Source organism: Microchirus variegatus, assembly GCF_963457635.1.
Source record: "Microchirus variegatus genome assembly, chromosome: 5".
NCBI classification, from domain to species: domain Eukaryota; kingdom Metazoa; phylum Chordata; class Actinopteri; order Pleuronectiformes; family Soleidae; genus Microchirus; species Microchirus variegatus.
In genome coordinates this window covers 26,032,163-26,046,075 of record NC_139806.1, presented here as the reverse complement: position 1 = coordinate 26,046,075, position 13,913 = coordinate 26,032,163, and the positions used below count along the sequence as shown (strand labels likewise).

The window sequence follows — 13,913 nt, the reverse complement described above, 5'->3', positions numbered from 1 at the left end:
GGTGGTGCCAGTGCATAACAAATCAAAAGTGTGAGTAACCTGAGCTGTAGCAAAGTTGGTCCCATCTGTCACCTGAATAGTCATGTTGTATACAGACTGCATTTCTGCATCCAGGGGTTTGGCCACCACTAGCGTACCCACACCTACTTGAAGGTCAAACTGCATGTCAAAGCTCCCTGGAATCACACACACACACACACACACACATATATATATAGCGTTTCAGTCATTTGGTATTCACTTGCCGTGCTAAACTCAGGTGCTCTAAGTTATTACTGTGTAATTGTTTTGGCCAGGTGCCTGCATCTGGAGCCTGAGGGTGAGCGAAATAAAACAAAAATGAGCTGAAATGCAATGCAATGTAGCAGCGGACCCACTTGGCAGCCGAGGAGCTGTTAACAGCCACACAAACATCTGTCTTATCACTCCGAAACACAACCCATCTCAGAGATCAAAAACCTGCAGCCGGGTCTTTTTTCCACAGGCAGGGAGTGTACAGTTTAGAGGCTTAATGTTTGATTAGAGGGAGGGCGAGGGTTGATGGGTGTTCGGTATTCAGCACCATCCTGCGTCTCACTTCAGCTTCTCTCTCGAGATATCTTGGAGCCTGAGCTGTCCTCAGCATATGAATACTGATTGGGCCCTTTTTTTTCCCCGCAGAAGCACTGATGTGTGTTGAGTTGGAGCAAAGCACGGGGATTTATGCTTTGTTGTTTCTTTCTTTTTTTTTGAAGGGGGGTGGGGGGGTGAGGATAGGATGGTCAATAATACACTATGGGGGGGATCTGTCTCACTGGGTTTAGGAAAACAGAAATTATAGTCTGTGGGATCTAAATAAAAGAAATATCCTGCCTGTTAGAGTTGCCTCCACGGTGGCCGTGATCATGCTTCACAGGTAGTTTTAGTATTAACTGGTGAAGTAGCATCTGTGCTACAGAGTGTTTATATGCACAGTAAATAAACTGTGTTGTCTCGTCAAAGAAAACTGTATGGCGACCATTAATCTTTACTCCTTTTGTTATTATTTAAGATAAACAGCCTTGAATGTCTTTATCAAATCAGTTACAGACATGACAAATAACCGGGAATTTCTCAACTAGCATCCAAACAAGAATGGATATAAATAGCGCGACAATGAAACAAAAAGATATGGATGTAAATGAGATTTTCCTGAATGACACAGACATATGTTAAGGGACTTCTTAGAGGACTTCTCTTATGGAGAATCATTGTTATTGATTTGGCGTTTTATCTCCAAAGGAATGTTACCTGGTGAAGGTACATGTCGTATATATACTCTATTATCTCTGGTTTTGGTCTCTACACTCTTAGAAATAAAAGTGCTAAGTCAAACCATATAAGGTTCTTCGGCTTGTCCTCATAGAAGAACCCTTTTTGGCTCCAGGTAGAACCATTTTATAAAGGTTCTACCTGGAACCCTTTTAAAACCCTTTGTCCAGGAAAGGGGTTTTAAAGGGTTCTTACTGGAACCATTAATGTTACCAAGAACCCTTTTCTGGAAAGGGTTTTTCAGAAGCAAATGTTTTCCTGGTAGAACCTCAGCCCTTGTAGAAGGATCCTTTTGGAACCCTTATCAATAATAATAAAAATAAGCATCATCTATTTTAATCATTTATTTTCACCAAAAATGAAAAATGTCCAATAACTCTTTGATCCGAGAGTCCTGGACAAGCTTTGTGTTTTAAATTATGTAATAAATCTAAAGCAACTGGCCATAAAATCCTCCTAATAATGTCACAGAGACTCAGGAATAATGTTCATATAACAAACTGAACTCACCAACAACAGTACAGACAAAATATTTGCATTAAAAAAAGTATTTTGCAGACTGCAAATCATGTTTATGTTTTGAAATCATGTTTTGGCATGTGGCGCCACCTACCGCCGTCTACCAATCATTGAAGTCAGTAGATTCTCAGCTGCCGAGCAACCATGGGTTGCCAGTTACATCAGAAAACGAAACCTAAAAGACCCTGGTATTTTAAATTCGAATGTAGTAACCGTTTTTGGCCACATTCTTACATATGGCACCTTTATCAACTTTATTAGACCACCCGTCATAAAATTGAGGAAAAAACATAAATATTCGAGAAATATTTCAAAAACTTGTTCAAGACTAAAAATGTTGATTTTAGTTATTTGCAAATAACTGGGCTTCTTCTCTGAGAAGTCAGAAATTAATCAAGCATAACATTCAACCACTAAAACTTTTTTTTTCTGTTCAGGAATGCAAGTAAATAACTATAATTTGACATCTTAATCATGTGCTTTACTAATTTTTTTTGTAATGGATAACTAATTAAAAATGATAATTTTGGTTGAATAGCTTCTACATACATTACAGTAACATAAAAACAATGATTTGGATAATTACCAATGCTGTTTATCTAGGGCAGCAGTCGCTTTGGGTGATGGTCTAATACATTTGTAAAGCATTATACTCGCTATTATCTCAGGTTTTTTCCTGAGGGACTTTTTAATCCTACATTTTAACCAGAAATGTTCCAATATCGCTTTGATCAGGGAGTCCTGGGCAGGGAATAAAAGAACGTTGTATGTAAATATGAGCAGGGTGAAGAAAGATAAAGAGCACATTCGAGAATTATGACACATTAATAACACATAGACACTTTAAGGTTCATCTGTAGCTGGGTATATAGATCACAACATCACCTTTAAACGTAGAGAAATCTCTCAGAGGAAGGAAAAGCGCATCACATCCCCTACATACTCACTTTCAAAGGCAGCAGCATTGTGGCTGAACTAATGGCTTAAACCTGTCCTGCATGGGGAAAAGATATCAAGCTTGTGGTGTTTGTGTGAGCATCCGTTTTTTTTTTTTTTTTTTGCAAACACAGATCAATATGTACTGCCCTTGGGCATACAAGGTCCTGCTGCTGCATGCTACATTTCCTGAATTTTCAGAGTTTCTCTGCACTGGAGGCATGTAGAGAGAACGAGTGTGTGCTTTGACCTAACCTGTGTCAAGTGAGCAGTTTCCTCCACACGCGTTTTGTGGAATGTAGAACATTTCTCTGGCGAGTCGTCCACCTGAGAGATGGAGAGAGCAGACGTTTGAAAGGGAAAAACAGATTTCTTTCTTTTAATATTTATGTATTCAAGGGTATTCAAGGTTTGCATCATTCACAGCATTCACTCTGCAACACTGGCGCTTCCGCATTCATACATGTTATTAAGTAATGCAAGCGGACTGCGCATCAGAATAAGCCGGCACAGGAAGGGAAATGCGATCCATGAATGTTAATTTGAGTCCAGAAGTTGGAGAGAAATACCGTCTTACTTTGAGTGGAAGGGAAAAAAAATAATAAAATATTAAACAGCTTTTCCTGTGCAATTATCCCACTGGCATTAACAGCGAGAGTGGAACATGAAATAAATCCACCACATTTGCGTTTTTCTATCTTTTTTAAAGAATAATCAACTGGAAATCTACTTGCTTTCATATTGACATCTAAGTAAAAGGAACTGGGTTTTCGTCAAATGTTTATTTAAACTGAATTCATTGTCTTCTTCTCCAGCATACTCAGAGTTTGCAGGAGCACAAGATGTTCTTCCTCCATCATCACCATCTCCATTGTGCGACAAAACCCGTGAGACATACAATGTCCTGAACAGACATGGCCATGTGTAATTATAATAATTAAACTGAACTCCATGAAACTACCAGGGGGGCTTTTAATTTTCACAATCTGATTTCGATCATGACAAACATCCAGGAGAATAATGGACGTGGCATTTTTGGAGAGGTCCTGCACTGTTAACATGCACTGCATGCTGTGAAAAGTGTTGCCTCCAGTGTGTTTACTCGTTCAGGTCCAACTAAATAAATAAAAACATCATCACGATTATAATTATCATGCACATGCTGCTATTAATAAAATATAGAATATTTTATGTATCCCTCAAGAAGCTATTTGAGGTTAAAGTCTCTCTCTTTCTCGCTGCAATTCCTTATTTATTTATTCCACATATAAAAATACAAGAAAGAAAAAATCAAAGTCAAATAAATCGGGTGAAGACAGTATGGGCTTAACACCTAAGCCTCAAAATGTCCGTCTGGGCATTTTTTTTTTTGCTTATTTTAATGGTAAAAGAGCCAGAAAATGTCCTGTGAGTAAGTGCTTTCGCCCATTTTTCCAGAATAACTTTCAATATCTGGCAGTTATTTCCAATGTTCTGCATGTTAAAGTAGTGCATGAACAATTTAAAATGAAGAAAAGCAAAAACATTTTATTTAAAAAGACACTGCAGCTGTACATGAACACCAGATTTTGCATGTTCTATTTACATCGTCTGCGATACGCTCGGTGTCAAAGGGTTAAATAAAGACCACATCCAGGAAAATAAACAATTACCAAAATGTTATATACATATATTATTTAATTTGGTCGTGCTGCTCAGCGAAATACAAATGTTATTTGAAGGACATATTATAAAATAGGTACAAATAATGTTAAGCTTCTGTTCAAAAGCCAATATACGGAAAGTTGATTGTTTTTTTGAGCTGATATAAGCTGATTGTTTTCAGCTTTTTTCCCCACAATAAGATGATTTCCTAAATTTAGATGGAAATTACTGGCACCATCATTTATACACTCCCTGGCCCACATCAAATTCAAGCAAGATACCAGCTTTAACAAACTTGAAATACTACTTATTTTATTTTGAATTTATTTGAATCATTTTCTTACCAATGATATTGAACCAGACAGGCGCGCTCGACTGGCTGACCGCGACGACTCCCACCGGCTGAGCTACGGTAGCCGTCTCCAAAATTGAGAAGTTGTAGTACCTCTGGGTGAACACTAGGGGCAGAGGTGACGGCACGGGTTTGCGTATCCACTCGACATGGAGCTTGACGGTTGACCATAAAGGAGGTTCGCCGCTGTCCTCTGCCTTTATCTACGACAGAGAGAGACAACAACACAAAAGAGCCAATAAATCCAAATTAAGAGCAAAACAAACTGTAACAATGAGTGGAAGTAGTCGTCTTCATCGGTGCAGGGAGTCGATTTAAAATTGATTCACTTCTCGTCTTGATCTCAAGTGTAAGAATATATGTATTCAGGTCAAGCAAACATCATGAATGTGTTAGAATTCCAGTCTCGACGCTTCGCACAGATTGTCTGATCTCGCAGAAAGAAATCTATACCCGTCTCCTGCGCGCTGACACTACCTCCACATTTGCATACACCTGCACGTCAGCGACAACGCCCCCATCATTTAGTGAAATCTGGTATTGACCTCGAAATTGATCTCAACAATTACACGGTGTGGCTGTGTCGCCCGCCAGACTTCAAATAGCTTCTCCTGACTTTCCAACAGTGAACAGAGATTTTCTTGAAAGAAAACCAACGAAAAATGTATATATATAAAGTGTGACTATGAAAGATGCAAACATTAAACACTGTTCCATAACAGTTTTTGTCAAAATGATTGTTTATAACCTGTCTCCTACATCTAATCAAATATTTATTATGACATGTGCTGCAGGTCTCTCAGATTTCAATCTCAATGGGGGTTAAATAAAGGTTTAATAAAGATTTGCTTTAAGATGTTATCTTGATAATTAAAGGTCCGGGGTGCAATATTCAGAAGAAATTGAATATGTTATCTAGGGCTGCAACGATTATTAATCGATGAATTGGTTTCAGTGTTTCCAGCTTCTTAAATGTGAATATTTTCTTTGCTCCATATAACAAAGAAATCATCAAAACTGAATCATTTCGGTTTTATTTTTCTTCAACATGAGCACATCATCAATTGGATGATGAAAATAATTGTCAGTTGCAGCCCGAACACAATTCATTCATAGGTTTTTCGAATGTTAAACTCACTTTAAAATAAAAATAATATTTTTTTTTTTGTGGCCCTATTGTCATGCTCCGCCTTTGTCTCCGCCCACATCTCCTCAGCATGCAATCAGGTCACCTGTGGCCCGGAGCACACCTGCTCCCAATCCCCTCATCAAGCCTCTACTTATTTCCTGGTTCTCCAGCCTCTCGTGGGCAGATTGTCACAGACCTCTCTGTGGTGAACGTCACGGCTCTCTAGTGCTAGTTATTTGCTTATATTCTGCTTTATCTGCTCTCCTGTGTTCATTGTTCATCTCATCTGTTGAACTCATTCTTCAGTAAACTGTTAAACTGCCTGCTCCTGGGTCCAGCACCACCTCGCTTTAACACCTATATTATATTAATCCTTTTAGATGTAATTTACGGAGGTTGCCACCTTGTTACAGCAGTGTGGGTGGACAAAGTTTCACATATTGGAGAGCACTATATATAAATAAATAAATAACCCTGTACATAAAAATGACAACAAAGAACAGAACAACATCCTCTCTGGTGTGTGTAGTTCCCTGCAGTCTCACCACTAATTCTAACAATGGAGAAGGCAATTCTGTTATTTGATTGTTGGAAAAACATTGGCACAATACGCAATTATTCATTCATTTTCCAAAGCTTATTCTGGGAGCTGGAGCTTGAGCCAATCCCAGCAGACAGTGGCCAAGAGGCAGGGTTCAAACTGGACAGGTTGCAAGTCTGTGGCAAGGACAAAGACTTGCAACCTGTCCAGTTCTCCATATATTATATGGAGAAAACAACCCTCCGTTTAATTTAGAGTCTCCAGAGAAATTATCTGTGTCTGATTCAGCTAATCAGTCAATCAGATGCATAGGGAAAAAGGGTCTGCGGTGCATGCATGCATCATAAACTGTATATAAAAGTGGCTGGTGCAGGAGTAATGCAGTTGTTACGATGTAAAACTGAAACCTACATGTTTTTGATAAGATGGGAATGTAGAAATGCAAATTACATTTCATGCCAGCCTCCAAATCGCACCGCGCTATCCGACATCAGCATAAACCTCAGATTTGCCAAGCGTCAATCTCAGCACTTTCAAACTTTCACACAGTAACCACAGAATTACCAAATGTGTACACGTCCAAAAACGCCCGGGTGAAATACGACAACGGAAACTGATGACAAAATAAAACCGATGGAAATAGAAACTGACAAAGCAGCACTTGGAGGGTTGTTCCCAAAGGAGGCAACAGCCTTATCTCAGAAAAGAGCATTGGTGTTGTCCAGTTAACTCTGTTGATTTATTGTCTTGTTTGAGTTCTTATTTCCGCTGAAATCCTCTAACTCAGCCAGATCTTAACAGAAAAATCCAAACTATATTATAGTTAAAGGTGCCATATGTAAGAATGTGGCCAAAAACAGTTACTACATTCAAATTCAAAATACCGAGGTCTTTTAGGTTTCGTTTTCTGACGTAACTGGCAACCCGTGGTTGCTCGGCAGCTGAGACTCGACTGACTACAATGATTGGTAGATGACGGTAGGTGGCGCCACATGCCAAAACATGATTTAAAAACATAAACATGATTTGCAAGATATTTTTTTTTAATCCTAATATTTTGGCTGTACTGGTGTTGTTGGTGAGTTGTCAATGTCTTGACTATATTTTCTATTCAATTGGCAAATCTTTTGATGAATAGAAGTGTGACTTTTAATGGAAAACACAAAAAAAGTGTATACGTGACCCCAAACTTTTGAATGGTAGTGTAAGGCTAAGAAAATGTCACTTATTTGTACCTTCAGCAAGAGCCTTGCCACACTGAGGCAGCCATCTTGTGTTACCATATCTACAGCCCAAATGGAGGCGTGTTTCACATTTCACTATGCAGATAAAGACATGGCTCCGGCAAGATAGCCCGATACATGGGGTGCATTCACACCAGGCCTTAAGTCGTTTGCTCGGAAAGTCCGGTTCGTTTTTGGAGGATGTAAATGCATAATCAAACTAAAAACTGTGAAGTGAACCAAATGCAGGACGCAGACTACAACGCAGGGCATCATGGGTAAACGCAACCAAAACATACGCGCCAGTAGAACGATAGCCGGGAGAAATGCCTGAGCCCGTTGTTGCAGCGTATAGGTGTGGTGTGTTCAAATAAAACAAAATTTGCATAAAGTTGCGAGCTGTCTTGTTCATTGTTTGTCTTGTCTTCTCCTTCAGTAATTCTTGATGCAGCACCCCCCTCAGGCGTGGAGGGGAATATGTTATTTAAAAGGTTCAGTTGGCAGAAATGAAATGGCAGAGAAAGAGCGAGAGAGGAGAAAGAAGAGAAAAACCATAGGCTCATTCATAAAAACAGTGAACCTCATTGTAAACATTAACAACTCACCGTGAGGAGATCGTAGCTTCCCGCCGTCACCATCTTCTTCGATGACACCATCCCCGTCCTGGGGTCAATGACGAACTTCTCGTCGTCATTGCCGTCCACGATGCTGTAGGTGATGTTGCCGTTTGTGCCCGCGTCGCGGTCGTAAGCGAAGACGCGGTACACGGGCTCGCCGCGCTTGTTGCGGTCTCGCTCTGGCAAGCCGATGCGGTAAGTGACCTCGGGGAAGGTCGGCGGGTTGTCGTTCTGGTCCTCGATGTGAACTATGACCCACACCGTCGACTGGCGCGTGGTCACTGGACCGTCGATGACTGTCACCTGAAGAAAGGAAGTCTCTTCAGTTTTATTACAAATGTGGGTGTTTATGAGTGTTTATTAACATCATAAATCACAGTTTCCACTGTATGGATGGCGCTGTGTAGTGGAGGGGCCACGTGGGGCTGAGCTCACAGGAAATTTCTTTGTATTATTGATCTCCTGGAGGCAGAGGCAGAGGTCTGATCACTGATCAATTGGATCAGATGAGGGTGAACACCACTGCTGCCAGCCGGACTGCTCACTGGACTATTAATTACAGACAGACAGGGTGGTGTGCATGCATGGGTATTCCTCCTGAAATGTCACGACAAGAGAGGGCAGGACGGTGTAACACAAAGACTTCTGTCCTCAATACTAAACACTCTTTTAAATGTAAATGAATCCCTATATATAGAAGCCGAATGCAAGCTACTCTCTAAAAGTTTTGGTAACTTTATTTTGAAGTGTCGTCATAAGCCCGGTTTTTTATCAAGAGCTGCAGCCAACAAAAGGGGCAAAAAGAGCTGTACATCCTCGACAAGTCCATTCAGTCCATTCGAGAAAAAACAACTACGCAGCAATACCGTAGGTCAACTACGAGGTTATTCCATTCCATTTTATCAGGGGGCAAAGTGCCTCTACATTCAACAGACTTTAATAAGGTGAAAAGAAAAGTCTGGGGAAAGTAGAAGTTTGCTCATGTCTCTAAAGTCAAGAATCTCTGATTATCAGGCTCATCTGCATGCAGAGCAACAGGAGCAAATGAAATGGTAATCGGCGAGCTATCTGTATGCCCGGTGTCTGCGCATATCAAATGCAGGGCAGACCGGCTCCTCTCCTCCCTGTTCTCTTCCTGACTAGAAAAGATAACCAATGATGAATGATTACTTTTAGAAAATCTTAAACCTGGGGCCCAAAACTGCAGCCATTCATCACAGTTTATGGAGCCTTGAGGGGCTGCCATGGTTGTCCTCCAACATGTCTTTGTTAATAGTGAGCTGTGGCAGGTGGCAGCGCCGGATAAATAATAATACTATAATCCTGTGAACACTGGCGAGGCTTTTACTGTACCTCTAAGAAGTGCTCTGCCTGATGTTCTCTGTCCAGTTTCCTCGCCGTGGTTGTGATCAGCCCTAAGGAAAATGACATGAACAACATGGTTAATGGAAAACATCGACAGGCTGACTTTATACGGTATATAACTCAACCAAGTGATACTGACTACGATACTACATATTAAGATATGATACACTGGGGAAGAATATACAATACCACATGATGCATTGGGCTCCCATACACTACAATACAAAAGAATACACTATGATAGATTAGGGAATTATAAACACACAATACGTTACTGTTTTATATTAAGATATGATACAAAATATGATGCATTATGATACAATACCATACAAGATGTTGGGGTATATATCTAATAATCTGACACATTGTGGTACTAAAAAATATCATATGTTAAGATAGGCTACAATATGATATATAACCGCTATTAACTATACAGTATAATACACGGGGGTAGAATAACATATGATACATTAAGACACACGATACAATATGTTATGTTACTATAAAACATTAAACATTAGGATATAATACAATATAAAGCGTTAGGATATGATAGCATCAAGACACACACACACACACGTTTGCATAGCATTTGCAGTGAGGACCCTGATAGACCCTAACAACTGTGAATGCCAAACACTAACCCTAAAACTAGGTCTTAAAGCTCCCATAGACTGGATGTTCCAATTAACGCTGTTTTTGAACAATGTTTTGATAATGAGTAGCAGTGCGTCCACTGTTCCAGAGGGTGGAGCTGCGCTTCTGAGAGCTGGCGTGCGAATTACGTCACTTCCAGGTACCTGGCCAATCACAACCCAGTCTGTCTTCTGGGGGTGAGATTTCGGTCTGAAACAGTGCGGCTGACGAGAGCTTCAGTGAGGAGAGATTTCTATTGGCTCGTTTGCAGCAACTAGGAGGTTTTTGATCATAAAAACAAGTTAATGTATGTAAGTAGACCTCCATAACTCACATATATGTGCTATAGGACCACTCTATGGGAGCTTTAACCCCAAAAAATCCCTTTTAAAGATGTGAGGGCAAGCCAAAATGTCTTCACTCCCTAGAATGTATACATCTTTTGGTCCTCACAAAGCTACAAATGCTAGCACACGCACATAAAGTTGTTGCAGTTGTTCCTGCATCTCTACATTTCTCTACAATTCAAATGTGTATAATCTCCAATCTGAATATCTGAGTGGGTGCACACAGCAGAATCCTCACATGCAACATCAGTGTATTGTTCTAACAACCACAGCCTGCAGCTCTGGCTGGAGTGATGGCATTTGGCACAGGCTCATATGGCAGTGTATAGCTGAGGGTCACACAGTTGGCCAGCATGCCACCAGGACAGAAGGGAAAAGAGCAGCGCTATTGATAACAGCTTTGATCGAACCAGATTATTCAAATGAGCAGACTGCGGGCTGCATGAGAGATCACAGCGACACCGACAGCTCCATTTTCATTATGCAGAGGCAAAGATGCCACCTTTCCCTCCCACACAGACTCGCACAAATACAGACCCGGAGATAGTGTTAATCAATAACCGCTACATTTACCCAGTGAAAACCTGTGATTTCAATCAAACGCTCGTCAAACTCTCTGGTCCGACTCTGAGCGAAGGAAGGAAATGATGGAATTGATCCAGCAGATAGTTTCACAACTGTGTGTAAGCTCCTTTTTTGTTTTTCTCAACAAAAAAAAAGCAACGTCCTTGAACGCTATTCATGAGAGCATCCACACACAGTGAAACGGGCACATTTGTCTCAGCCTGGATCTACATATATTACTCAACTCATAAATACAAGACAATAAAAATGCACTGATACGAGCACTGAAATACTGTGACTTTATTTTTGAGTGTGTGAGTTTGTTGCAGAATTTCTGTCATGAGCTAAAGAGAGTATGCATGGATAAATATACGTTCTTTGTGGATTTGTACGGACTATAATTCCACCGAATATGCTTGTTACTGTGCATTTGTAACAGTGCAGTGAAGGATTTCAGAGACGTGGGATTACCTTTAGTTGTGCAGTGACAGTCAAAACGCAATGGACAGACTAAAACCATGACACGTGCGTACTCGCACTCGATGTCATGCTTGCACATATCGGTGTCACCTTGAGCTTGCTATGCTGGCTAACTTCAATTAGGCAAATTAGGAGCGAGCGCTCGCAAAGCTGCAGTGGAAGGACCGCGAGGGTGGAGGTGGGGTTTGTTCGACGTGAACACAGTGGCACGCTGATAAAAACCAATGATCTACAGCTCGCAGCACATCTGCAACCTTCACATGTACACGGAAGCCACGCTATACTCCACTGGTATGTTTTACAACCTGTTCAGTAATTTCATAGCCGAGTTGGGAAAAATCTTTCATTTTCTATAGCACCTGTTTTCACCAAGCAACACGGCACAAATTTCCATCCCAGTTTTTCCCTAAAGGTTGGAGGGTAAACACAGTACAGCTTGCTTTTAATATGATTCACGTAATTTCAATGTCTCCCTTTTATTTTGATTAATGCCATTTTAATTGCCTTGCTTTTATTCTACGATTTTCCTAATGTATTTTCTCTGCCCTTGCAAAGCACTTTAAGTTGCCCCGTGTATGAATAGTGCTATACAAATAAACTCGCCTTGCCTTACAGTCTGTTTGTGGGCGACAATTTAATGAGATTGGAAAAATGCAAAATGTGAAAAAGGTGTATTCCAAAAAAAGAGAGGATTCAAGGCTTTGCTCAGTCGTATGACATTATTTTCACTGTGCAGCGCTGGTATGATGCAATGCTATTTACGTAGCTTACGTAGCTGTCGCCTCCTGTTGGAAATGGAAGCCGGATAAAGGTGCATTTAAAACCAACTAGTATCTGCTAGTATTTATCGTTGTTTGTGGATGGAGTTGTCTGTGCAATGTTTGCAGGAAAAAACTGCCTTAAAGCTCAAGTGCGTAACAAGCTGTGATTATTATTCGGCTTCTGTTTTCGCTTTGTGAATAGAAAGTGTTCATCCAGTCACGTTGCAGAACATCCGCGTTTGCGGTAGAGCATATGATCCATAGGAGCATCTTTTCGACCGTTTTACGACCCCTGTATTTGTTGCAAGGTTAAAAAAAGACTTGGCTCGGCTACAGTTACAGACAATGACAATAACACGTAAAAAAACAGACTTACCACACCCAAGGTACCAGATTGCTGTTATTTTTGTAACCTCTAGGGGGCATCTATTTTAATAACTTAACTGTGGGTCGTAATCAAACAAACAACAGGATCATTTAAGTTGGAAGACAAGCTTATTTCTTTGTGTTTTCAGTAATACTCCTAACATTCTTGCTTTAGCATAATGTCTTAAAGGTGCATTATGTAATAAATCCAAACCAACTGGCCATAAAATCCTCCTAATATGTCACAGAGACTCAGGAATAATGTTCATATAACAAACTGAACTCACCAACAACAACAGTACAGCCAAAATATTTGCAAATCATGTTTTGGCATGTGGCGCCACCTACCGCCGTCTACCAATCATTGCAGTCAGTGGAGTCTCAGCTGCCGAGCAACCACGGGTTGCCAGTTACGTCTGAAAACGAAACCTAAAAGACTTCGCTATTTTGAATTTGAATGTAGTAACTGTTTTTGGCCACATTCTTACATATTGCACCTTTAAATTAAATCGCTTCCTGTGTGCAGCGTGGGAATGTTGCCGGGTGACACAAGATATAAACGCCGCTATGCTACCATTTTTGAATCGAATCGAATTGAACTGAATTGAGTTGGCGCAGCGCGTGGTGGATATGGGTAGCACTGTTGCCTCAAAGCAAGACAATACGTAGGTCCCCGAGGTCAATTTGGCAATCTAAATGGCACCGTATGTGTGAGTGTGAGAGTCCCATTTCGTCCCTATGTCAGCTGAGATTGGCCAGCTGTGCTGCAACCCTCATTCATTCATCATCTACCACTTTATCCTCCACATGAGGGTCGCTGGCGCCAATCTGAGCTGACAGGTCGCCAGTCCATCACAGGGCCTGTAACCTTCATGTAAAGGATAAAGCAATAGACAATGAACAAACTGAGACAGTGACAGCTGACCTGCACTGTGCGACTAGGCAGACATGCAGCAACATTGAAAAAAAAATTCAAAATTCAAATCAAGTCTTTAGATTATTGTTGCTTCGTGCACATTGACGTGTACAGCCAATTTGCTTAAACGCTAGTAAAACCCAGCCAATACAATCAAACAGAAGGTCGCAAAAAGGTCACGCAGCCGCCACAGCGCACGACACTGCGAGTGCGCTGCCGGCATTAAA

At 40.8% G+C, this 13,913-nt stretch overlaps 1 protein-coding gene across 1 annotated transcript in view; it reads right to left on the bottom strand.

Moving 5' to 3' along the window:
* Window positions 1-13,913, bottom strand: part of fat3b (FAT atypical cadherin 3b) — a gene marked incomplete at both ends in the record, with an annotated part of 89,050 nt that overhangs the window by 54,585 nt on the left and 20,552 nt on the right. Inside the window, 5 exons of the mRNA XM_083890489.1 lie at window positions 40-176; window positions 3,001-3,072; window positions 4,734-4,944; window positions 8,240-8,554; window positions 9,605-9,666. Of these exons, the coding sequence (XP_083746615.1) occupies window positions 40-176; window positions 3,001-3,072; window positions 4,734-4,944; window positions 8,240-8,554; window positions 9,605-9,666 (797 nt within the window). The remainder of the gene's footprint in view (window positions 1-39; window positions 177-3,000; window positions 3,073-4,733; window positions 4,945-8,239; window positions 8,555-9,604; window positions 9,667-13,913) is intronic.